Source organism: Syngnathus acus, chromosome 13, assembly GCF_901709675.1.
Source record: "Syngnathus acus chromosome 13, fSynAcu1.2, whole genome shotgun sequence".
NCBI classification, from domain to species: Eukaryota; Metazoa; Chordata; class Actinopteri; order Syngnathiformes; family Syngnathidae; genus Syngnathus; species Syngnathus acus.
Window position 1 is genome coordinate 2,755,496 of NC_051098.1, and position 26,633 is coordinate 2,782,128.

A 26,633-nucleotide genomic window follows, 5' to 3' on the forward strand; every position below is an offset into this window, starting at 1 on the left:
TCAACCGTTCTCTGGAGCTGTGTGAGGTGCCCTCGTGCTTCAAGAGCTCCACCATCGTTCCAGTGGCCAAGAAGCCCGCCATCACAGGTTTGAATGACTATAGACCCGTCGCACTGACATCTGTGGTCATGAAATCTTTCGAGAGGTTAGTGCTGAACCACCTGAAGGAGGTCACGGGCCCCCTGCTTGACCCCCTCCAGTTTGCCTACCGGGCAAACAGGTCAGTGGATGATGCGGTCAACATGGGACTGCACTACATCCTGCACCACCTGGACACCCCAGGAACGTACGCCAGGATCCTGTTCGTGGACTTCAGCTCGGCGTTCAACACCATCGCTCCTGACATCCTCCAACAGAAGCTCATCCAGCTTGCGGTGCCTGCCCCCACCTGTCAGTGGATCACCAGCTTCCTGACCAACAGGAGACAGCGTGTGAGGCTGGGGGGCATCACATCTGACACCCGGACCACCAATACTGGAGCCCCTCAGGGGTGCGTCCTCTCCCCACTGCTCTTCTCTCTCTACACCAATGATTTCTCCTCAGATGACTCTCCTGTGAAGCTCCTGAAGTATGCAGACGACACCACTCTCATCGGACTGATCCAGGACGGTGATGAGACTGCGTACAGACAGGAGGTGGAGCGGCTGGTCCACTGGTGTAACCAAAACCATCTGGAGCTGAACCCGCTCAAGACCGTGGAGATGACAGTGGATTTCAGGCGAGACCCTTCACCACTTTTACCCCTCACTATCCTCAGTAATACTATTCTCTCCACAGACACCTTCAAGTTCCTGGGAACCACAATCTCTCGGGACCTGAAATGGACCGGCCACATAGACTCTGTCCGGAAGAAGGCCCAGCAGAGGCTGTACTTCCTGAGACAGCTCAAGAAGTTCAACCTGCCGCGAGAGCTTCTGAAGACCTTCTACACTGCCATCATCCAGTCTGTCCTCTGCATCTCCATCACTGTCTGGTTTGGATCAGCCTCCAAACAAGACAAGCACAGACTGCAACGGACAATCAGGACTGCAGAAAAGATCATTGGAATCAACCTCCCATCTATCCAAGACTTGTACCTGTCCAGGACCAGGAAACGTGCAAGGAACATCTCTACAGACCCTTCTCACCCAGGTTGCAGTCTGTTTGAACTACTCCCCTCCGGACGGCGTTATAGAGCTCGGTACGCCAAAACCAGCAGACACCGAGACAGCTTCTTCCCCCAGGCTGTTGCTCTGATGAACTCACACCACTCATAGAGTCTCAGAGGCATTACTGTGCAATAACATCCTGCTCTTCACACCTTTTTGAATTTGTCTACACTGTTTTTGTCATTATTCACATGTCCTGAGTGTTGTTAGTCACCTATATGTTGAACAGAGGGTGTGTTTTACCGAAGTCAAATTCCTTGTTTGGCACGCTCAAACATGGCGAATAAAAACTCTTGAATCTTGAATTCTGGAAGAAAACCTGTTGGAGTCTGCAAAAGACCTGAGACTGGGACGGAGATTTATCTTCCAACAGGACAATGATCCAAAACATAAAGCCAAATCTACAATGGAATGGTTCACAAATAGACGTATCCAGGTGTTAGAATGGCCAAGTCAAAGTCCAGACCTGAATCCAATCGAGAATCTGTGGAAAGAGCTGAAGACTGCTGTTCACAAACGCTCTCCATCCAACCTCGCTGAGCTCGAGCTGTTTTGCAAGGAAGAATGGGCAAGAATTCCAGTCTCTCGATGTGCAAAACTGATAGAGACATACCCCAAGCGACTTGCAGCTGTAATTGCAGCAAAAGGTGGCGCTGCAAAGTATTAGCGAATAATATTGCACGCCCCACTTTTCAGTTTTTTATTTGTTAAAAAAGTTTAAATTATCCAATAAATTTCGTTCCACTCCACGATTGTGTCCCACTTATTGTTGATTCTTGACAAAAAATTGAAATTTTATATCTTTATGTTTGAAGCCTGAAATGTGGCGAAATGTTGAAAGGTTCAAGGGGGCCGAATACTTTCGCAAGGCACTGTATATATATTAATATAGATCTATATATATATACACATACATACACACACATACGCGCGTGCGCGCACACACACACACACACACACACACACACACACACACACACACCTTTGGCCAGCTGTGTGTCCGTCCAGATAGTGTGTGCGCGCGTGCACACACACACACGCGCGCGCGCACACACACACACACGCGCGTGCGCACACACGCACGCGTGTACATACAATGCATGAAAGCCACACGGGTGCTAATATGGCTGAGCTGCTAAGCAGTGCTTTAAACGAATGGAACATCGCAAATAAAGAAGTTGTTCTAGTTACAGACAACGCAGCTAATATGGTTGTTGCTGCCCATCTGGGAAACTTCAGCCATCTGGAATGCTACGCCCACACGTTGAACCTTGCGGCTCAACGTGCCCTGAAGGTGCAAAGTGTGGCCAGACTGCTAGGAAGAGTGAGACGCATCGGCACTTTTTTCCACCGCGGCACAGTCGGTGCACATCAGCTTGAAGTGAACCAGAAGCTGCTTAACATCCTCAAGCACAAACTGAAGGTAGACTACTAGATGGAATAGTGCCTTTGAGGTGGTGAGCAGGTTTTTGGAGCAGCAGCCTGCCATCACCGCCACACTCCTCTCCCCTCAAGTGAGAAGATCAGAGAAAGACCTATGTACACTTAGTGAGGCTGATGTCACAAATGCTGAGGATATCATCGCAGCCCTCAAGCCACTGAAGGATACAACAACCGTCATGTCAACAGAGAAAAGCACCACCATTTCTCTAATTGCTTCTCTGCAAGCTAAACTCCTCAACGAGACAAAGGACAGTCCTGGGATGTCTCCACTGGTCAGGGAAATAAAGAGAGCCATACACGAGGAGCTCAGCAGCAAGAAATACAGCAGCGAGCAGGAGAAGCAAACTCTTCAGATAGCTGCTGCTCTCGACCCTCAGTTTAAAAGCCTCCCCTTCCTGTCGGAGGAGGACAGAGAGGAGACCTATGACAGAGTGGCTGTTGAGGGTGCTGCACGACTACACGATTACATAATATTCCCTGTAAAGTGTTACTCTGTGCATATTCTGCATAATATAACATTTATTTATTTTGTACATAATTCAATATCAAATTCAATCATTTGTATCAAATGTCAATTTAACAATGAAGTTGTGATAAACATTTGAGCCTTTTTGTTTACACGTTTTCCTCATTATTTGTTTACCTACAGTAAAATGAGCGAGAGGACGAGGAACAAACACCTGCTGCAGGGGAAGAGGACCCACCAAACAGACATGGAAGAGGAACACAGAGCTTTGTCATCTTCCCTGTTGGAGGATCTGCTGGGTAAGCACTTCACTCAAGCCGAAAGGCAGCCACAGCCCCGATCTGCCTACGCCAGGGCTCAAGAAGAAGTTAACAGGGCTCAAGAAGAAGTTAACAAGTACTGTACTAGTACTCCAGCTCTCCGTCTCTCTGAGGACCCTCTTGACTGGTGGGCAAGGAATGCAGTACATTTTCCTCTTATTTCCAGGCTTGCCAAGAGGTACCTGTGTATTCCAGGCACCAGTGTTGCTGTAGAAGGAGTTTTTTCGACTGCAGGAGACATCACTGCACAACGCAGCACACACTCATCTGAGCATGTGGATCAACTGCTGTTCTTATACAAGAACACTAGAGTTCAAATGTTCATGCATTTCCATTCCAATGGATATTTCCATAAAGGTTAATAAAATATAATGGAAATTAATTCAACTCTTTGTTTCTTATTACAAATGCATTGTTTTTTGAACTGCAAGTGATGAATGCTCATTCAGTGAGACAAAAAGAAATGTGGAAAAAGTGCATCATATACATAAATTAAAAATGCATCAATAATCATTTTATAATCGAATCGTAGCCTCTGAATTGTAATCGAATCGTGAGGTGCCTCAAGATTCCCACTCCTAGTGTGTGTGGATCTATATATATATATATATTTTTTTTTTTAATTGTCTACACTGTTTGTACTATGTGTCCTCTCTGCATCCATTGCAGCCTGGTCATCCTGGAAGAGGGACCCTCCCATCTGTGGTCTCTTCTCAAGGTTTCTCATTTTCCCTTGCTGGAGTTTTGAGTTTTTCCTTGCCCTCCTGGGAGTTTAAGATCAGGGGATGTTTGAGAATATTTGCCATTTTTCACATGTCCTGACTGTTGTTAGTCACCTAAATGTTGAACTGAGGCTGTGATGTAACGCACAAACATGGCGAATAAAAACTCTTGAATCTTGAATGAACACACACACGCGCGCAGACACACACACACACGCGCAGACGCACACACACGCGCAGACGCACACACACGCGCAGACGCACGCACACGCACGCGCAGACACACGCACACGCACGCGCAGACACGCACACACGCGCACACACTCTCTCTCCCCCCTTCTGCGTAGCGTCCTGTACTCTTGCGCTATATTCTGACTGTTTGCTGTATGCACACTTGCTCCATTTTTGCTCCTCTTATTTATGTTTTTTGTTTATTTATTATTTATTCGTCACTCTTATTTATTCATTGTTTGTGCCTTCTTGTTTTTACTTTTTGTGTTGTTTACTTGTCTGTATATTGTGTACTATGTCTTGTCACCGTGGGATAGTGGGAACGTAATTTCGATCTCTGTGTGACTTGACGTGAAGAAATTGACAATAAAGCAGACTTTGACATTTGACTTTTCTTGACACACACACACAGCTCAAAAAAATTAAAGGAACACTTTGAAAACACAGATTTCAATGGTGAAAAAAAAAAAAGTTGGATATCTATACTGATATGGACAGTTTAATGTCTCAGGAACAAAAGGTTGCCACATCTTTTGATGGAAATAAAAGTTTTCAGCCTACCGAGGGCTCAGTATAGAGACACCCCAAAAATCCAAGTGAAAAAATGATGTGGCAGGCTCATCCATTTTGCCTAAATTCAATTTCTGCAACTCAAAATTCTTTTCAATATCTTGTATGGCCCCCACGAGCTTGTATGCATGCTTGACAACGTCACGGCATGCTCCTAATGAGACGACGGATGGCGTCTTGTGGGATGTCCTACCAGATCTGTCTAAGGGCATCAGCAAGCTCCTGTAAAGTCTGAGGAGCAACCTGGCGGCGTCTGATGGACCGAAACATTATGTCCCAGAGGTGTTCTATCGGGTTTAGATCAGGTGATCGTGAGGGCCATTCAATTGTGTCAATTCCTTCATCCTCCAGATACTGTCTGCATACTCTTGCCACATGTGGCCGGGCATTGTTGTGGATCAGAAGGAACCCAGGACCTACTGCACCAGCGTGCAAGGATTTCATCCCGATACCTAATGGCAGTCAGACTGCCGTTCTTTAGCCTGTCGAGGTCTGTTTGTCCCTCCATGGAAATGCCTCCCCAGACCATCACTGACCCACCACCGAACTGGTCATGCTGAATGATGTTGCAGGCAGCATAGCGCTCTCCTTGGCTGCTCCAGACCCTTTCACATCTATCACAGGTGCTCAAGGTAAACCTGCTCTCATCTGTGAAAAGCACAGGGCGCCAGTGGCGGACTTGCCAATTCTGCTGTTCTATGGCAAATGCCAATCGAGCTCCACGGTGCTGAGCAATGAGCACAGGGCACACTACAGGACGTCGTGCCCTGAGGCCACCCTCGTGAAGTCTGTTTCTGACTGTTTGGGCATTCTGTAGGGCTCGGGCAGTGCTCAACCTGTTCCTCCTTGCACAAAGTAGCAGATATCGGTCCTGCTGATGGAGTGAGGACCGTCTACAGCCCTGTCCAGCTCTCCTAGAGTAACTGCCTGTCTCCTGGAATCTCCTCCATGCTCTGGAGATTGTACTGGGAGACACATCAAACCTTCTTGCAACAGCACGCATGGATGTACCATCCTGGAGGAGTTGGACAATCTGCGCAACTTCAGGAGGGTTAAGAAATCGCCTCATGCTCCCAGTCATGATAATGACTCTAGCTAAAGCCAACACTTGTGGAAAAACAGTTAAAAAAGATCAAGAGGGAGGAACTTGAAATGGCCTCCACCTGCAAAACCAGTTCTGTTTTGGGGACCATCTCGTTGTTGCCCCTCTAGTGCACCTGTTGTTAATTCCATCAACACCAATGCAGCTGAAACTGATTAACATCTGCCACGTACTTGCCCAAAACCTTATCAGAAAAGTGTAATTGGATTCATGCCATACCCTAATAAAAAACTGTTCCTTTAATTTTTTTGAGCAGTATATGCGCATTATTACTAAAAATAATCTTATCAGAAAAGTGTAATTGGATTCATGCCATACCCTAATAAAAAACTGTTCCTTTAATTTTTTTGAGCAGTGTGTGTATATGCGCATTATTACTAAAAATAACTCAATTTTAAGCATTAATTGACTAGAAGTAAATTCAAATTTGGTTATGTCTGTAGCAAACAACATAAATGGTAGTTACCAGTCACACATCAAAACTTCAGTTGGATTTTATTTTACTATAATATAGCTTTACACAGTATTTGCGTCAAAAATGCTACTTAAAACACTGCTAGTTCCATGGGAATTATTTGACCGTGGAGGTGAATTGTATGATTTGTATTATTTTTTTACTATCAAAATGTAAAAAAAAAAAAAAAAACACCATAAAGATCAAGTCCACAGAGGCTAGCCGCTATGTTTTATACAATTCAATGAAATGTAATGATTGTAGAAGACAAAGAGTTACCCTTACCCATGAAGTCATGGGGAGTGATGGCAATGTGAGGGGTGGTGGTGGAGGAGCATAAAGGTTTGTCAAATCCAAATCTTTAAACTTCTTCCCAATCAGAGACAGGGCTTTGTCAACTTGTTGTTGCATACCTGCATGGATGTCAAACATGAGGTTAAACCTGTTTAAACATCAATTGTGAAAAAAAAATACAGAAAAGCACTTGAGCCAAATTCTTTAGAGAGTCAGTTCTCTTTTCACAAGATTCTATGAAAATTGAGAGTCCCAGCAACTCACCCTCTATGTGACAGATTTGGAACTCCTGTGTGTAAGGCAGGGTTGAGATGTATATCTTTGCACCAGAGGTCTGCTTAAGAAAACCCACATATCTTCCTTGCTTCCCAATTAATCGCCCAACCAGAAGCTGAAACCGAAAGACAGCCAAAGAATGCACAGACTTTAATATTAATATTGTGGCTGAAATAAATTAACGTATTTTTCGGACTATAAGTCGCGGTTTTTTTTCCATAGTTTGGGTGGGGGGCGACTTATACTCAGGAGCGACATATCTGAAATTATTCACAAATTTTTACTTGATCATTAACACATTACTTACTAGTATATAGTTGATCACTTCACATGTTATTTTCACTTTAAACCGCATGAGGGCGCACTACGGCTGTGGAATAATTGGAGTCTCTCTGACAATGAGTTCCATTCACTGACTTCCGGAGTCAAGAGATTTAATGATTTGGAGTGACACAGATGGTTCGATAAACTTGTTATTTATGTTAGTTATTTGACATATAGTTTATTATTAGTTTATTATTATATATAGTTCGATTCAGGGCGCTTGCTATAGCACTATGTGTTGGCTCATATATTGAGCTCTTGTTTTGTGAAATAAAGAGCCGGTGGATTTAATGATTTGGAGTGACACGGATGGGTCGTTAAAATTGTTTATATTACATTTATTTGATATATCTAGTCTGATGTCAGCGGTGCACATAGTTCCGGAGTCAAAAGCTGTGGTTTTTTTTTGGGTTTTTTTAAGTGACACAAGACAAAGATTCCGATGGATATAATGATTTGGAGTGACACGGATGGTTCGATCAAATTGTTGTTTATATTATTGTTATTTGATATATAGTTTATATATTGTTATATGGGCCTGTGGAATAATTTGAACTGCAACTGACGGTGTCCGACGTCAGCGGTGCGCCGCACACGCGGCGTTGTTTACAGAAAGGACGATGAATTTGATCAATTGATTTAATGATTTGGAGTGACACAGATAGTTTGATAAACGTGTTATTGATGTTATAGTTATTTGAATAACTGTTAATGTTACATCAGGCCCGTTCTCAGTTCCTCGTTTGTGTTTATGTCACGTTAGCATGCCGTATCGTTTAGCCCAGGGGTCCCCAACCCCTCGGTCCGCGGACCGGTCCATGGGTCACTTGGTACCGGGCCGCCAAGCCGCACAGAAAAAAAAAAAAAAATTTTTTTTTATTGACGACCAATTAATTCAGGTCAAGACGCTCGTCCCGGTCACGTGACATGTTTCCCCAGCCGAGCCCGCAAAGCTAGCAAAAATAAGTAAGAATTTATTTTGAAAAATATAAACAAATTGGCGATTCTCTCCCAATTACATCCGTCGGTTCAGGTCAAGACGCTCGTCTCGGTCACGTGACATGTCACCTCAGTCGAGCCCGCGAAGCAAGCAAAAATGAGCAAGAAACAGAGATATTTGGACAGCTTCTTCGGAAAGGGGGAAAAAAAAAACAATGAGGAGACGTAAGAAGAAGAGGCTACGACTTCTAAGAAAAGGAAACCTGCCTTTAAAAGAACATTTCTGGAGTCCTACTTAAAATATGGATTTATCGCCACAGGTGACTGACGCGCCAAGCCCACTCTGCATAATATGTGGCGACAGGCTCGCTAACGAGGCAATGAAGCCTTCAAAACTGCTTCGGCACATGGAGACCAAGCATCCTGCATTAAAAGACAAACCTTAACCACTTCAGGTGTCATTGTCTCCGATTACGCCTACATGGGACCGGCTCCTTTCTGAGAAACAAGCTCAGTGCTCCCACTAATTCAACGTAATGGTGAGTTTTATTTTTATGTTGTTTATACTTGTTTTTATGCCAGTCGTATCATTTTATTTCATCGTATTTATATATTTATTATAAATGTATTATTTATTTATATAAATGTATTATTTATTTATATAAAGGCCGGTCCGCGAAAATATTTCTGACACGTAACCAGTCCGTGGCGCAAAAAATGTTGGAGACCACTGGTTTAGCCTGTTGTTGCTGGTTCATGTCTGTTCTTGGTGTTGGATTTTGTCAAATAAATTTCCCCCAAAATGCGACTTAAACTCCGGTGCGACTTGTATATGTTTTTTTTCCTCTTTATTGTGCATTTTATGGGTGATGCGACTTGTACTCCGGAGTGACTTTTAGTCCGAAAAATACAGTATGTCTCCGTTTCATTAAAATGTTCATGAACAATCATGCCAGCCATTGGCACACCTCTCCAAGCGTGTTGGTGTCAGGCCCTAAACTTTAAAGGAATATTTATGACAAGGTAGCAACTCTAATTCTGTGCTAAAAAGGTGGGGAAATTGGACTAGACTTGTAATGCCTCACCTTTGGCACTTCAATCTCCCAGATGACTAGCTCAGAACTTGAAGAGGAAGCATGGGTACTATAACTTTCTCTAGCGCCCATAGTACAGCCACTATCCACAGAGTCCATACTGTTCACATCAGAGCCTAGACAGAGGCAGGTAGAGTCATCAATTTTCAGCAGCATAAACAAACGATGAATCGGAATCAAAGTTAACACGACACTAAGAATCTAGACAGAATTTGCCAGTTGTAATGATCAGCTCTGTTTGCACGCCCCTTGAACATAAAATACCGTAATTTCTGGACTATAAACCGCACCTAACTATAAGCCGCACTTTAAGTTTTGTGTTATTGTTTTCACTTCAACAATGCAATTTGCTGCCTTTTGCAAAATATTTTCAATTGCACTACTGAGATAAGACAGTTTTGTTTTCAGTCAAAGTGTGAATGCCTTGAGGTTAATAAAACTTGTAGTTTTGTTGATCATATTTTGCACTGAAACAATGCCTTTGAGCAATTTAATTCAAGTTTGCAGATGAAACCTGACGAAAAAAAATAAAGTTGTGTATTTTTCAACAGAGGTGAGCTATTTTCATTATTTTAGAGCAGGTTGAATCGATTCAACCAGAATCGAATTTAATCGAAATTAATCGATTTAGTACCTTCAGAATCGAAATCGAATCGATTTAGGAAATTGGCCATGATATCCAGCCCCAGTCGTCACTGACATTTATGCATGTTTGTATGTTTGCAGAGCTCCTTCATTTCTGTCAATAAACGTTATGTTAATAATCTCTTTCCTGACAATCCTCTGTGTATATTCTCTTGCAAATGATAATTAAACATTTAAACACCTGCAATCTTTAGTCTGGTGCGGTTTAATTATGAGCAAAACAAGATTTTCCCCTAATTTTAGCTAGTGCGGCTTATATCAGGTGCGGTTTATAGTCCAGAAATTACGGTTATTGTAATACAAAATGTATGTCCATAGTCTCTGGCTCGCCGCCATAACACGGTTCTAACCATAATTCTTGCAGTGGTCATCAGAAGCTACAAAAAAAGTCTAAAATTAGTGACATAGTTTACACCATAGTCCAGTTGTGTATACTGTAGATGGCGGGGAAAATATGCACATAGAGAAAAAAAGACATTTGTACAAGTAGCCTATATTGTCCTGAAATATCTGTGTATTAACAAAATATCTAAGGTAGTACCGTATTTTCCGCCCTAAAAGGCGCACCTAAAAACCTAAAATTTTCTCAAAAGACGACAGTGCGCCTTATAGGCCAGTGCACCTTATATATGGATCAATTGATGAATTTGTTGATCCATACTGGTTGTACACAGTGCTCTGCCAAAATGTTTCAGTACGTTTTAGTACGACTAGTAAATTACAAGGTCGCATCGCTTCCCAACATTACGGTAACTGTAGTCAGGGGGCGTCACCGAATAGCTGTTGTACCCGCGAGGCTATTTCATTTAAAAATAGGCTGCTCTGTCAATGTTTCGAGTAAATCTACGGATCGATATGGAAGGGAAACATAGGTAAGTAGTACCAATGCGTTAGATCGAACTTTAGTCAGTTCCGATCATTTTATAGGAGATCGTTTGAGAAACGCGATTGTTTACACTTTGCTGAGGCTCATGGGAGATTGCGAGCTGAGGCTCGTGGGACTATGCGGATGGCTAATGCTATGACGATAGCTGCTATACGTACCAGGCTATTTCATGTGAAAATAGGCTGCTCTGTTAATGTTTCGAGTAAATCTACGGATCGATATGGAAGGGAAACATAGGTAAGTAGTACCAATGCGTTAGAGCGAACTTTAGTCAGTTCCGATCATTTTATAGGAGATCGTTTGAGAAACGCGATTGTTTACACTTTGCTGAGGCTCATGGGAGATTGCGAGCTGAGGCTCGTGGAACTATGCGAATGGCTAATGCTATGACGATAGCTGCTATACGTACCAGGCTATTTCATGTGAAAATAGGCTGCTCTGTTAATGTTTCGAGTAAATCTACGGATCGATATGGAAGGGAAACATAGGTAAGTAGTACCAATGCGTTAGATTGAACTTTAGTCAGTTCCGATCATTTTATAGGAGATCGTTTGAGAAACGCGATTGTTTACAGAGGGCTCGTTGGTTATTGGCTAGTGGATGCATACCGCAACCCTAGTCAACCTCAGTTTGTTGCAGTATAGCTTCTATTTTATGCGCCTTATAATCCGGTGCGCCTTATATATGGACAAAGTTTTAAAATGGGCCGTTCATTGAAGGTGCGCCTTATAACCCGGTGCGCCTTTTAGGGCGGAAAATACGGTAACTATTATAGCTGTCAATCCAATCTATTGACAATGTTATTTATTTTGAATGCTGATTTTTGATTTTGACATTTGAGATCTGATCCATCGAGTTGAATAGACTTGCTTTCTTCCAACTACATTTGAAAATATTACTGGTAAAGACAAAAAAAAATGGCACAGTGAATAGAAGGAATTATACGATATATGAAACCGAAAGCCAATTACACTGTTTTTATTCAAAATATCAGCAATCTTATTTTTGCTTGCATTATTTTGTACTACTAGGGAGTGCTAACATTTCATTCTGACTTGAGATTAGCACAATAAAAAAAACATAACTCCTAATTTTTACTGTTATTTCATTCATTTAGGTTCTGTTCAGAAATAATTCATTTGGTGAATTATTAAAAATATTTTTTATATTACACCATGAAACAATTTCTGTGAAGGGGTGCAATTGATACAATGATATTAATTTTAGGCCATATCGCCATGCTTTATCTTTGAGGTTCCACCGCATATTTCACTTTGATCAAAAGTGATGTCTAACTCACCTCCAGACTGGTCTGTTTCCACTTCGCATCCCTGAGGTCCATTCCTTACGTCTATTCCATCAAGCATCTTAACACCACACACCGCATCCACTGAATTTTCTTCAGCCAAAGGGAAAATAATTCCGTCTGCGGGTGTCTCAATAAGTGATTGGGTTTGTGTTACTTCTTTTTCTGACAAGTCTGTAATCTGGAAGACATCCATTTTGCTGTCCATTAGACTATGTTGGTGATTCTCATTGCTGATGCCGTCCTCGGAGTGACAGGTGCTGCAAGCAGAGTCCTCAGTCTGTGTAGCTGATTCATTGTCTTTCACAACGTTGTTCAGTAGAGGTATACTGTCTGCTATTTGGTGAGACAGTTTTGGCATAGGTTCTTTTTGTGTATAGTTTGTCTGAACTAATTCATTAACCTCTAAAGACTCCCATGAGTCGGTAAAAGACCCATTGGGCATCACTTGCTCTTTGTTTTGGGTTTCCTCACAGCCTGTTTGATGGTGGGTTGACAATCGAGGATGGTGACACTGCTGGCTTGAGTCAGAAACCTGGCAGTTGATGCCACCAAAGACCTGCTGGGTGGCTGCTGAGATGACCTCCGTTATGAGTCCAGCTGCCAGAACTTCCAGATCTTGCTCCTCACCATGATGGCTGGGAACCTGGATTTCCTGTGATGTCAATGATGTAGTTTGGGCTTTGGGAGTCAGGACCAGAGAGTTGGGTGTGCTGGTTAGAATGTGTTGATTTAAATCTTGCTGTGAAATGTGTTTGTCTCGAGACTCGAATTGTGATGAGACCACTCTCTGCGCTTCAATGGGTATGATCGCACAACCATCATCCTGTGCTGTCATAGTGGTGTGGCTCTGAGCAACTTCACCCTCTGGCTCAGGCCGCTCTGCATCAGCAAGGCACCCTGACGTCGTAGTGGTTGAGGGGGTAATATTGGTGGCTTGGCAGGACAAGACCATGTCTTTGATAGTGATTTCTGAAGCAGACGTTGACTTTCTCTTTAGATCAAGATTTGCCTCTGAACCACAGGAGGGTATTGGGCTTTTTTTCAGGTCTCCATGATCTTTTACTGATACATTGAAACTCTCATCCTGTTCATACGGCAGCAGAGTTGAACCTGTGGGTTTCTGAACTTCCACTTGTATTCCACATGTTTCAACAGCTGTCTCTTTAAGAGTCTGCCCCATATTGGATGCTGTGTCTGTATCATCAACATGATTTTGGAACATATTTTCCTGCTCCTCATCGTTTATACTGGCTTTTGGATCTCTGCAGGTCAAGTGATGTTTTGTGTTGTGTGGAGTAGATACAGTGTCTTTCTCGACCACACCATTGGGCCCCGTTCCCGTTGTTAGACACAATCTCAGGGATGCATTAGTTGGACCGTCATCTGGGGCGTCATGGCTGATGAGGCGCTCTTTCTTACGCGAGGTGTACCACCACCAGCCGATCAGTGCAAGGACTCCTGGTACTGTGTAGGGCACAATCGAGCGAAACCTTAGAGGCATCTCCTCAGGACACTAGCAGCTACACCTGAACAGAGGGAAAAGGAAAGATGTATCTCAGCCATTGTAATCTTTTGTTCAGACAAGGTGTGTAGGTCTTACCTTAAAAACCTTTCCGACAGTTTCGGCAGCAACTGCCTAACTTACACAAGAGTTATCCATAACAATACTTAAAATAGTATAACCGAGTGGAGTTTTGAAAGATCAACGTCCCTAACAATAGTAGAAATGGTATTGGATACAACACTGCTGACATGCAAAAGCAACCTAACTACTTTACATGTGGCTAATGCTAATATTACTCTTACTAAAACTGATTACAATAGGTGGTTTTTTTGCTGTTATTTCGGGGGGGGGGGTTAAGAATCAAGAATTAAGAATCACTATTACCAAGGTGACAAGTTGTGCTGCAGGATATTGAAAAATGATGCAATATGGAACTCTGAATTGTGCTTTGACACTACGTGTATATAGTTAAACATCCTTGTTCCAAGTTAACTTTACTAGCTACAGTATTATTGCAAATTTCGCATTACTCTTTTAAAGAATCCAAAGCATTATTAATTAAATTAACCATCCGCAATACAGTATACTGTATATACCAGCTCAGTGTCCTAGTGGTAGAGTGTCCGCCCTGAGACTGGAAGGTTGTGGGTTCAAACCCCGGCCGGGTCATACCAAAGACTATAAAAATGGGACCCATTGCCTCCCTGCTTGGCACTCAGCATTAAGGGTTGGAATTGGGGGGTTAGATCACCAACTGATTCCCGAGCGCGGCACCGCTGCTGCTCACTGCTCCCCTCTCCCCCAGGGGATGGATTAAAATCACACGGGGATGGGTTAAATGCAGAGGACAAATTTCACCACACCCAGGTGTGTGTGTGACGATCATTGGGACTTTAATCTTTAATCTTTAATATCTTAACGTGACTGTAATAAAGCATATTTGGCCAAAGCTGCAATTCTAGTGGTTTAATGTGTACTTTGTTGATGTTAATGTTGAAAGTGAAAGAAAAAAGCTACAAGTACATCCGGTGCTGCTACTTCATCATCCTCACAGAAGAAGCAGGCATGCAAGATGAGCTTCCTACGAGGGGCCAACTTTCATTTTGCACAACAACAAGGGTTTAAAGTAGTGATGACAGAATACCAAAATTCTAACATTGATTGGAAAAAATGCATAAAGTACCTTGATACCAGTACCAAAACAGTACGACACAAATCTAAAAATCAACAAAAGTTGCACAAATAAAACTGACAAAAGAACTTTAGTTTTTATTTTATTATGAATTCAAAATATTACAATTTGCTTCATCAGAAAGTAATATTCTAAGCATAAACACTTAACATTAAAACACAAAATAATGCCTGACCTATTCATGTGACGTCTACTGTAATGCAGTCTTGAGCGGGTGATGATCATTTTCATGGCCAGTTAAATAATTGAAATGAATTAATAAAAGGTCAAGAGCGAGTGTGACTATCCTGTCACAGTCCAGTTACCATTTACTACAAACCGGATTCGGTTAAAGTTGGGAAATTGTGTAAAATGGATATAAAAACAAAATACAGTGATTTGAAAATCCTTTTCAACCTATATCCAATTGAATACACTACAAAGAAAATATATTTAATGCTCAAACTCCTAAACTTTATTTTATTTTTCAAATAATAATGAACTTAGAATTCCATGGCTGCAACACGTGCAGAAGAAGTTGGGAAAGGGCATGTTTACCACTTCGTTACATCACCTTTTCTTTTAATAACACTCAATAAACGTTTTGAATAGAGGAGACTAATTCTCAGCTTCTCATGTGAAATTCTTTCCCATTCTTGCTTGATGAACTGCTTCAGTTGTTCAACAGTCTGGGGTCTTCCCTGTCGTATTTTACGCTTCATAATGCGCCACACATTTTCAATGGGAGACAGGTCTGGACTGCAAGCGGGCCAGGGGAGAACCTGGACTCTTTTACTTCGAAGCCACGCTGTTGTAACACGTGCAGAATGTGGCTTGGCATTATCTTGCTGAAATAAGCAGCGGCGTCCATGAAAAAGACGTCGCTTGGATGGCAGCATATGTTGCTCCAAAATCTGTATGTACTTTTCAGCATTTATGTTGCCTTCACAGAAATGTAAGTCACCCATGCCATGGGAACTAATGCACCCCCATACCATCACAGATGCTGGCTTGCGTTGATAACAGACCGGATGGTCCGCTTCCTATTTGGTCCGGAGGACACGACGTCCAGTGTTTCCAAAAACAATTTGGAAAGTGGACTCATCAGACCACAAAACACTTTTCCATTGTGCATCAGTCCATTTTACATGAGCTCGGGCCCAGAGAACTATGAACTATTATGCACCGTAGATGTTGAAATCCCTAAATTCCTTGTAATTTTGCTTTGAGAAATGTTCTTAAACTGTTCAACTATTTTCTCACACAGTTGTGGACAAAGTGGTGAACTTCGCTCCATCCTTGCTTGTGAATGACTGAGCATCTTTGGGGAGGCTCCTTTTATACCCAATCATGGTACCCACCTGTTCCCAATTAGCCTGATCACATGTGGGATGTTCCAAATAGGTGTTTGATGAGCTTTTCTCAGCTTTCTCAGTATTTTTTGCCACCTTTCCCAACTTCTATTGGACGTGTTGCAGCCATGAAATTCTAAGTTAATTATTATTTGGCAAAAAACAATTAAGTATATCAGTTTGAACATTAAATATGTTGTCTTTGTAGTGTATTCAATTGAATATGGGTTGAGAAGGATTTTCAAATCATTGTATTTTGGTTTTATTTACATTTTACACAATTTCCTAACTTCAACCGAATCCGGTTTGTAGATTCATGGAGGTATTGAGGTTGTGGTCAGACCTGATAATGTTGATGGGACAGTTGAAACAGAGACAACAGAAAGTGACAAGTGACAGCGGATGACAAAAACTCTTTTCAGCAGCTACTGGACAGCATCCATCCATCCATCTTCTACTGATTTTCCGAGGTTGTCTCGCGGGGGCAGCAGCTTTAAGAGGGCCACCCAGGCTTCCCTCTTCCCAGGCACTTCGTCCAACTCATCCCAGGGAACCCCAAGGCATTCCCAGGTCAGCTGAGAGACAGTCTCTCCAGCGCGTTCTGGGTCGTCCTCAGGGTTTCCTGCTGGTGGGACATACCCGGAACACCAGGGAGGCGTCCAGGACGCATCCTAATGCCCGAGCCACCTCATCTGGCTTCTCTCAACATGGAGGAGCAGCAGTCCCTCACGGATGACCGAGCTTCTCACACTATCTCCATAGGAGAGCCCGGACACCGAGCGGAGGAAACTCATTTCGGGATATTGTTCTTTTGGTCACGACCCATAGGTCATGACCATAGGTGAGGGCAGGAGCATAGATCGACCGGTCAATCAAGAGCTTTGCCTTTTGGCTCAGCTCCCTCTTCACCACAACGGACCGGTACAGAGCCCGCCATCAAATTATCCAATGTCAATTGATTTGAGAAAAATATTGTCCAATTTCAACCACCTTAAGACATTACATATTTAACCAGTACCTCCACTTTTTGTATAATATTTTACTAAAAATTTCATTTTCCATACTGCTTGTCCGCATGGGGGTCGCCGGCGTGTTGGAGCCTATCCCAGCTGTCATCAGGCAGTAGGCGTGGGACACCCTGAACTGGTCACCAGCCAATCGCAGGGTACACAGAGACAAACAACCATCCACACGCACTCAACACTTATGGGCAATTTGGAGTGAATACAATAGAATAGAGTGCCCTTTGTCATTTTACAACTTAGTTGTACAAAGAAATTCAGATAGCTGCTCCCTTCCTAGTGCAAACATACAAAATTTAAAAAAGTATAAAAGGAAGTCTGAGAATAAAAGTGAAAGATCTTATTTACATTAGTCTAAGAATGAAGGTTAAAAAAATCTTATTTACAGTATGTTCAATGTGGGTATATGTATTAACATGAATGAGGTTTGTACAGAAAGTAAATAATAAATAGTAAATAGAGCTCAATTGGCCGACCATGCATATTTTTGGTATGTGAGGTTACCCGGAGAAAACCCACGCAGGCAAGGGGAGAACATGCAAACTCCACAGGGATGGCTGGAGCCAGAATCAAACCCGCAACCCCTGCACTGTGATGCAGACGTGCTAACCAGTGCTCCATCATGCACTGTACTTAACATTGTTTTGAATAAAAATGTTGTTGCTAAATCGTATGACATAAGAATTTTTCCAATTTAAAATATGTACCTTAGGTCAATAAATGGTGGGTAACGTTGACTTAAACAAAGGTCCAGTTCTTCATACATTTGTATCCAGCAGAGCAGCCCATCGTCCACAAAATGACAAGTGTAGTACAGTGATACCTCTATTTACGAACGCCTGTACTTACATTTTGTGTTACGAACCGGAGCCTCGCAATTTTTTTTGCATCTACTTACGAACCAATTTTCGACTTACGAACCAACGCCCCAGTCATCCCACTCCTCCCCGAGCCTTGTCTTCTTTGCTCTGCCATTTCTGTGAAAATTGATACCCTCTGCTGCAGGAGCATGCACGCATTGAGTGAAAGGCAGAAGCCGTTGCCATGTGATAGACAGTACCAGCTTGTTTTCAATAAAAACATGAAAAACACACCTTTGTTTGTCAATTTCCATTTGTAGAAGCTAGGTTACTTTTCTTTTTTCAAGTTCTCACTCGTGTTGTGCGCGAGGTACGTTCATTGAACACTCACACAGTTGGAAATGATTGCACCAAAAAGTAACAAGTAAGTAAGCGAGCACATTGCAAGGAGTAGTACGTGGAAGCAAACAATAATTTATTAGTCTGACTTTTTGTACGACTTCTCGGTATTTTTAGCAAGTGTAAAAAATTAGAAGAGTCCCCCCCCCAAGCAAAGTTAAGAGGTCAAAAATAAAGCGACATTTATTTTTTGTTATAAATGTTTAAAAAGCAAAAATAAAACTGTTGTTTTGGTTTTCTGTGTTTTACACAGAGCAATAGGGCAAAAAGTGTGACTTTTGGGATAGTCTGGCATGCATTATTTGCTTTTACTACATTGATTCCTATGGAAAATGTTGCTTCTATTTACAAACGTTTCTATTTACAAACCCGATCACGGAACCAATTAACTTCGTAAGTAGAGGTACCACTGTATGTCTTTTATAAACCCACTCTACTTTATGAATGCTGCTGGCAAACTGAATTCCCCCCTGGGATCAATAAAGTATCTATCTATCTATCTATCTATCTATCTAGAATGCGACTTGGGAATTGTGGCCCACACTACCTAATGTAAAGTTGGCTGGATGCTTTAAACGTCAAACAATTGTCCTTTCAATATCAAATTGCTGTTAATTGCACGTTTCTTGAAAAGTCAACTTTGCAGGTCAAGAGTGACCATGCAACTCAACATAAAGGAACTTGTGTAGGGCTGTCATTATCAAACTTTTTTTCAGAATCAATTATTTGAATGACCTATACAATTGTATTTCTGTTCAAGAGTATTAAAAAAGCAAAAACTCTATTACTGTTTAGTTACCAATTAATTTGGCTTATTTGGTAATATTAAATCAGGGGTGTCAAACTCGTTTTTATCACGGGCCATTTTATAGTTATGGCGTTCCTCATAAGAGCATTGTGACGGCGACACCAAATTAATGTATAACTGTCTTATCATATTATTGCCTATACACAGCAAATTGATGGATGACTAGTTTTGAAATAAAAAAATGTTTGTTCGATTACTGTTCAAATTGCTGTAAAAAAATGGGTAACAAAAAATATTTTCAATATCTCGAAGTTATTATTCATCAAACATGCCAATTTGAAATTTTGGTACAGATTTTAGCAAGGATCATGGGAGTTAACATGATTTTCTTTGTAGGCTAAATTCTAAATGATATCTTGTTAGTAAAACATGTAGCACTAAAAGCTAACTGAACATTCAAAATAAGGAGAAATGCCAACTCGAACGTATCCCATGTGCTATTAGAATTACACTGTTGGTGCTCACTGCTTAGCATACTAAAGTCACGCCAACCTCTAACGTCAGTGTAGCTAACAACGTTTAACTTCTATGCAAAACCAGTGACAAATTTTATTAAAGACAGTCCCGTTTGGTTCCTCACCGCTTTGTTTCATCACATTTGTTTAAGTGCTTTTAACGAGTAGTTAAAACGGTTGTCGACAAGTTAGCATTGAGGACCACAAGCGTGAAACGGAAACAACTCGGACGTCTTTCCCCTTGAACAGATACTACAAAGGGCATACCGTGACTTAAGCGGCCAACCATTTCTCCTACTGATTGAAGCTTGACAGCCTTCTGACATGTCAACACTTAAAACATTGCCACACAACAATGAAACATTATACTACTAATACCAAGGAAACGACAGAAATTAAGACCACCATTATGCAATATCAAAATACTCGGTGAATGCGTAATGTTCACAATTTTCACATATTGTGTTAGCTTTTTAGAATGCGAAGTTACGTACAAATCAGTAAATCATTTTACTCTGCGTTGACCGGTGTTTTAGATAAATCTGACGTTGATAGCTGTGATCTAATGCTAACCGAACTGTGGGGAATAAAGCATAGCTCGTTTGGAGGCCGCAGTGTTTGACACACATTACGTTTACGAACAATCAGTTTTGAAAATTCAAATCAATGAAGTAGAATTAACGGTAACGGTGGTCAATGTCAGTCCAGCAAGTCGAACTACCAAAGTGGTTTCTTTTTGGCCCAACGACTCTGACCATGGGTTACGTCCGAAGAAAGATCTCTTGTGTCTAAGAACAGTTTCGTGTCGTCCTCGCCTATTTTTAGTCATTTATTAACTAAATTCCATCAATATAAAATGCAGTAAAATGCTGACCAATGTATATTTGAGGTAATTTCAGCCAGTGTTCCACCGAACGGGCCAAAGACCTTAACGTTAGCTTGCTAACCGGCCTGCCGAAAATGAAACCAGTTTGCAAAGTGCTGTAGCAATGTATGGCACATTGCCACTACTCTGGACATTGGCTCCAGTTATTATTACGTGAATTAACACCAAAGAGGGATGATTTTGCCAAGTTATATAAATAACAAGGGGGCTATTGGCTAACTTGTCTACACAAGTAAGAAAGGTTGGAAGATGATGCTAGTTGCTCAATGACACGGACAGAATAACGGCAATGGCTTTTAAAGAAATTAAAAAATGCATGACAGCAACACGAAGGCTGTTCCTACGTTGCATCGCAGTCAGTAGATCTGACCCAGCCACGCGGAGTGAACCTGCAGTTAACTTTAACATGCTTGGTAGCACAAATGAATGCGAGTTGAAGATTTCACTTACAGTATTTTAAGGCCCTTGATGTCGCCACGATGAGAACAACGCAGTGTAAACGTCGATTTTGAAAAAGTGTCCAGGTACAAAGTCAATCTCTCCCCCACGTGTTGGCAGAGTAGTAGCAGGCTTAAAAAAAAAAAAAAAAAAAAAAGAAAAGTACACCAAACAGCTGCTCAAATCTCGCGATGATAGTTGGTGGTACGTGCGTTGTAGTCTCGTGGTAACTTAACTGCACGGCGAACTGAGGTTGCGCCATACAACAGACTCTTGCACTTAACAATACCGGACAATTTGTTTTACTGAGAAATGAAAACATTTTGATAAGCTGTATCAACTTTAGAAATTTGTTACGTCGTTTACATAGAGACAGAAATAAAATCTTAAACACAGATATCAAACGGAAAGCCTGGGGGCCAAATCCTGCTCGCCACATCATTGTATTTTCTTTCATCTGTATGAACAAATAACAAATATGTGTAATTGCTGTAATATAAAGGTGCGTCTAAGTTGTAATTAAACAATTGATGTCTTTCAGATTTCTAACTTCGTAACCCCGATAAAACCACTAGGTGTTGGTAATTGCCCTGCTTGTCATCGGCACTTGTTCAAGGAGACCACTCTGAGTCTTGATAAATTGATAATAATAAATTGTTAATAAATAGTCCAAGTGATTTAGTGAAAAACTTTGTACATTTGACCCAATTCTTTTTTTTCCATCTCTCATCAAGAATATTACTAGAATAGCATTATTTTCACCTTCACAGTATCCATTTAAGTCTTTCTTTGAGTAACGCAAGAATGCTAGTACATGCATTTATTATGTCGCGCCTTCATTATTTCAATGTATTACTCTCTGGTCTTCCCATATCTAGTATTAATGTAAAAAAATTGCACTTAATATAAAGTGATGCAACTCGACTCCTCACAAGGATGGGAAAGTCCAATCATACCAGCTCAGTGTCCTAGTGGTAGAGTGTCCGCCCTGAGACTGGAAGGTTGTGGGTTCAAACCCCGGCCGGGTCATACCAAAGACTATAAAAATGGGACCCATTGCCTCCCTGCTTGGCACTCAGCATTAAGGGTTGGAATTGGGGGGTTAGATCACCAACTGATTCCCGAGCGCGGCACCGCTGCTGCTCACTGCTCCCCTCTCCCCCAGGGGATGGATTAAAATCACACGGGGATGGGTTAAATGCAGAGGACAAATTTCACCACACCCAGGTGTGTGTGTGACGATCATTGGGACTTTAATCTGTAATCTAATCTTAATCTATATTAGACGGATACTAGTCAAATTGCATTGGTGCACTTGAGATGCAATTTCAAGGTTCTGCTACTCATACCTAAAATAATAATATTATATGGCTTAGCGCCTTCTTATTTCATAGACCGAGACTAAATTCTGTCCCGAAACCTCCATTCACAAAACGCTGGTCTTTTAGTGACCCAGAGAGTCAAAAAGAAATCCGCAAGTTCTATACTAGAGCATCAGCCTCACACTCAAGGCCCATATACGGCCCACCACATCATTTTTTGTGGCCTGCAAAGACAAATTGTGTATCGACTTCATGTGACGATATTAAAATTACAAATTGTCTTCATTTTTAAAAACTAGAGATATTGCTAGCAGTTTTTATTACCACAATTTTTTTTAAATAATTGAACAGTTTTTACTAGTCACTGATTTCAAAATTAGTTATTCATCATTTTGTTGTGTACACTGTAGCCTATACTACAAGAAGTTGAAAGTCATAATGGCCCTCTGAAGGACACTATGACTGCGGTGCGGCCTGCAATAAAAATTAGTTCAACACCTCCGTTCTAGAGCGTTTTCTGTTCGGGCTCCAAGGCTCTGGAATGCCCTACCCCAGGGCCGGACTGGGAGATTTTTTTCACGCCAGGAGTCAGTTATGTAACCAGGCCACCCTGGCCTTGCCCACACGTGCATGTTCACACCCACACTTAAATGCATGGGCACAAGCAAAACGCATTTGTGCGCACACACATGCACACAATCATTGTTTGGGTTTTGTTGTGGGTGGTACCGGAAAAACAAATCAAAATCTCTAGAATGAGGGCGAGCACAATAATCAAAAGGTCTCTCTGAGTCTGACTGTCTGTCTGTGTCCTGAGTTGGCCTTTCACTTGCACTGCTCCCTGGACTTGTCTTGCCAGTATACTCTGCATCTGCCGGGAGTGTCAGAACAACCAGCATAATAATTATATAATCGACAAGAACACATTTAATCAATATCAAAAGAATAATATGGTTAAATATGCTTTTTGTTCCCAAATGTTTCATGCATAATCATAGCCTATTCAATCCCATGCATTGATAGATGACTGTCTGTTCTTTACCTGTCAGCTGCTCTGATCTAGTTCTGGGCCGACTGTCTGAAGCACCAAAACTGGCAATATTTCCACCTTTGCATAGGAAACATAGACATATATTTTAATATTAATTTAGCCAGGGTCAGTTACAAAGTTTAGAGGAATGTGCAAGTAAGAAAGAATAACAAATGACTCTTCAACTTACAAAATCAACTAGAATTAAATCTAACAATAAATCAGCAGAGGGACAGCCTTATTACATGGCAGCGGCACATATGCACACAACACATGCAAACTGGCATGCATACACGCGCGGGCACACACAGTTTTTAATGGCACCGTGTGTGTGTGTGTGGGGGGGGGGGGGTAGTTGGGGGGAGGGGGGGTGTGGACGCGGCCAAATGCAGAAAAGTTCCGGATTTGTTCAGCCTCCCCCCCCCCCTCACTACCTAAAGTGATTCGCTCTTTTTTCAGTTCATATGACTTCAACCAGTAGGTGTCGGCAATGCCCATTGAAGCTGGTGCCACCTCGCCGTAAAACAAAACAAAGAAGAAAATGACGTTCACGAAGTAGTCGTGAATTGCATTTCCTGTTCACCAACGGAACGAATCTGTGAGTGAACGAATCAGTGAGTGAGTGATTTGCATTTCCAGTTCTTTTATGCTCGTTTTCTCCAAGCTAACGGCTAACTTTATTTGCATGAAGGGATGCGCCGTTATTAGGCGGCGGGCCGAAGCTCGCTAGAGGCTTTCGTTAGTGAAATGATTGATCTGGTTGTAGGGAGGATGTGATATTTTAATATGACCTACATGGATTTTATATTAACACATTTCTGATTGTTGGGAGCTGTTTTTTGGTCATCGTTTTATGAAAATCAATGTTTGATTGCGAAACACAACAGGCACTGCTGCAAAGGGGTCCTTGCTGCAGAACCAATCAAAACTCGTAACAACGTCACGTGACTTGATGTCTCCCAATGGCATTCCTCCAACTCAGGAACTAGGAAGTAAATATTGCCTCCGCACTATTGACAACAATGGACTTTGTTCGCACTTGGTAAGTTCTTATTTAATATAAATTAATATTGAAAATGGCTAAGGATAGCCCCAGCTAAGAACGTGCAGTGTGAAAAGCCCTCAAATTTGATAGGATGTTAGGCGTCATCAGCGGTTTATTTTTTTTAATTTTGGCTTCAGAGATTACACATGGCTAATTTACGTTACAGAGAGTAGCTACAGTAACTCCTGGTTTTGCCTTACCGTCTTTCTCAGATAGTAATCTAACATAAACCTTACTCAAACAACCCTAACCCAATGCTAATAATAGTTGTTTCACATTCTTGTTGGGTGTTACATGAGCATGTTGTGGGTAGTGGAATACCATTAAACAAGACCAAATAGAGGATTATAGTGGTAGAGAACATTTATATTGGTAACACAATAACAACATTACCATTTGTAATTAACAGTGTTCAGTTCAGTCCAAACACACACACGTCTATACAAGGTAGGTGTTTCACAGAAGTGCTTGAATCCTCTTTGATACTGTATGTTCCCTGTGCTCTTGTCTTCGTCATTTTTCTCTCTCAGTTACGTGTGCCTCTGCGTCTTCTACATTTGAAAGGGAAACAATGGGGGGGGGGTTAGATAGAGAGATAATGTGATGACTAACTTTATATATTGTAGTAGCAATGCTCCAAAATGTATTGGTTGTTTTTCTGTTTCCCCAGATGCTCAACCTTGGACGACACTACAGATATCTTCTAGGCCTAATCTAATCTAACCTAGCCTAGCCTGAGGGGCCTATCGTAATCTTGCAAGATCAAAGATTGAGCTGGACACCCCTGCACTGTAGTTTGTTAGGCTACGGATTTTAGTTATTGATCTGACTCCAAATTGCGATCAACACTTCACACAAGAGTTATGTCCTAATCCACACACTGGCGCACCTAACAATTTTGCGAGTTCGTTCTGTCAAAGAGAAGACCAGTAGATCAATTAGGCCGAATTTACCAAGTATTTATTCCTGACAAAGCAAACTAATACAGGCGCCTGGGTCTCGGGTCCCTCACACCAAAGCTCGTGTGTTCTTGTGACCATCAAGAGACAACACATTCTTCCGGGTTGCCCAGTTTTAAAGAAACACAATATGAATATTCAAGCATGCAAAATATTGTGTGGTGATTGGTCGATGGCCATCTCCTCCTTGTTTGGGTGTTATTGCTGCTGAGTGCAGGTGTCCGGCCTCAGCTGTCTGGCGGTTAGGTACGACCACCAAGACGATGTTATTCTCGTTCCTCGCCGTTCTCGAGATGCTCAAATAAGGTGTTCTCCCTGTCAGGACCGATGAGACATCCTTGAGGTGTTTTTGTTCAGCATCCTCCCTGTCTGGACCGATGGTACATCCTGTTCCACGGCACTTCGTAGAAAACAGGTTCATGGAGTTGCCTTCACATTCCTTAGCGCCAATCATGCAACTACACGAGCACACCACTACTGAAGATTATATTGATATGATTATATATGTCTAACGCAGCTTTAATAAAATAAGTTTGCAAACTGGCAAAAGCATTTATTGATATGATTATAAGTCTAGCGCCGCCTTAATAAAATATGTTTGCAAACTGCCGAAAGCACATTTCCCTTTAAGTTACACATCACAAAATCAACATTCTGTTGATTCCTGTCTATTCCAGACTAGATCTGACCTTGACTCATACATACTGTGCCCATGTTACAGGATTAAGATGCTGTGTCCATGTTACAGGATTAATACACATCTCTCACACCCATATTCATAGCTTTCTCCTTAAGAGAAAAACCAGGGCAAATTTTACGGCCAGTCCAGTAAAATAAAATACAGTAATCATGTGTCATATGTTTAAAGTAAAGTGCATCATCAAAGACTCCTATCATCCCAACCACAGACTGTTTACTCTTCTCCCTTCTAGGAAGTGTTGCGTGTTGTGCGGGATGTCCGATGTTGAGCCAGGAACAACAAGGATGTGGAGTATAGAGTTGGTTCTTTATTGGCAAGATCTTGGGTTGTTTAATTGCGGCCAATGCACGAGGCACGGCAGCAGATGAAACAACAGCTTCCTTCTCCAGGTCAGCTTCTTTTATACTGCCCGGAAAGGCGGGAACTTGTCACATGACCATTTGGTACCTGAGTGTGGGGGGCGTCACCCCCCTGTGTGTGTGTGTGTGTGCCTATGTGTGTTGTATTCCTGTTCTGATT

The 26,633-nt window shown here is 41.8% G+C and overlaps 1 protein-coding gene and 2 long non-coding RNA genes across 5 annotated transcripts in view; 2 read left to right on the plus strand and 1 right to left on the minus strand.

Moving 5' to 3' along the window:
* Positions 1-21,228, minus strand: part of akap1b (A kinase (PRKA) anchor protein 1b) — a 33,774-nt gene extending 12,546 nt beyond the window's left edge. Inside the window, exons 1-6 of one of the 3 annotated variants that reach the window (XM_037268410.1) lie at positions 21,071-21,215; positions 13,824-13,855; positions 12,215-13,749; positions 9,375-9,499; positions 7,015-7,141; positions 6,742-6,869 (exon numbers count right to left, since the gene is read on the minus strand). In XM_037268410.1, coding sequence (XP_037124305.1) covers positions 6,742-6,869; positions 7,015-7,141; positions 9,375-9,499; positions 12,215-13,724 — 1,890 coding nt within the window. In that variant the 5' untranslated portion in view covers positions 13,725-13,749; positions 13,824-13,855; positions 21,071-21,215. Of the gene's footprint in view, positions 1-6,741; positions 6,870-7,014; positions 7,142-9,374; positions 9,500-12,214; positions 13,750-13,823; positions 13,858-21,070 lie in introns of those variants that run through there. The other 2 variants (XM_037268409.1, XM_037268411.1) reach the window with 2 other exon arrangements.
* Positions 6,155-6,351, plus strand: LOC119132905. Its single transcript, XR_005099990.1, has 2 exons — positions 6,155-6,198; positions 6,294-6,351. It is a non-coding gene; the product is annotated as an uncharacterized LOC119132905 (long non-coding RNA).
* Positions 21,229-24,485: 3,257 nt separating the features above from the next.
* On the plus strand, positions 24,486-26,271 carry LOC119132890. The gene is made up of 2 exons (XR_005099975.1): positions 24,486-25,249; positions 26,030-26,271. It is a non-coding gene; the product is annotated as an uncharacterized LOC119132890 (long non-coding RNA).
* Positions 26,272-26,633: the final 362 nt, after the last annotated feature.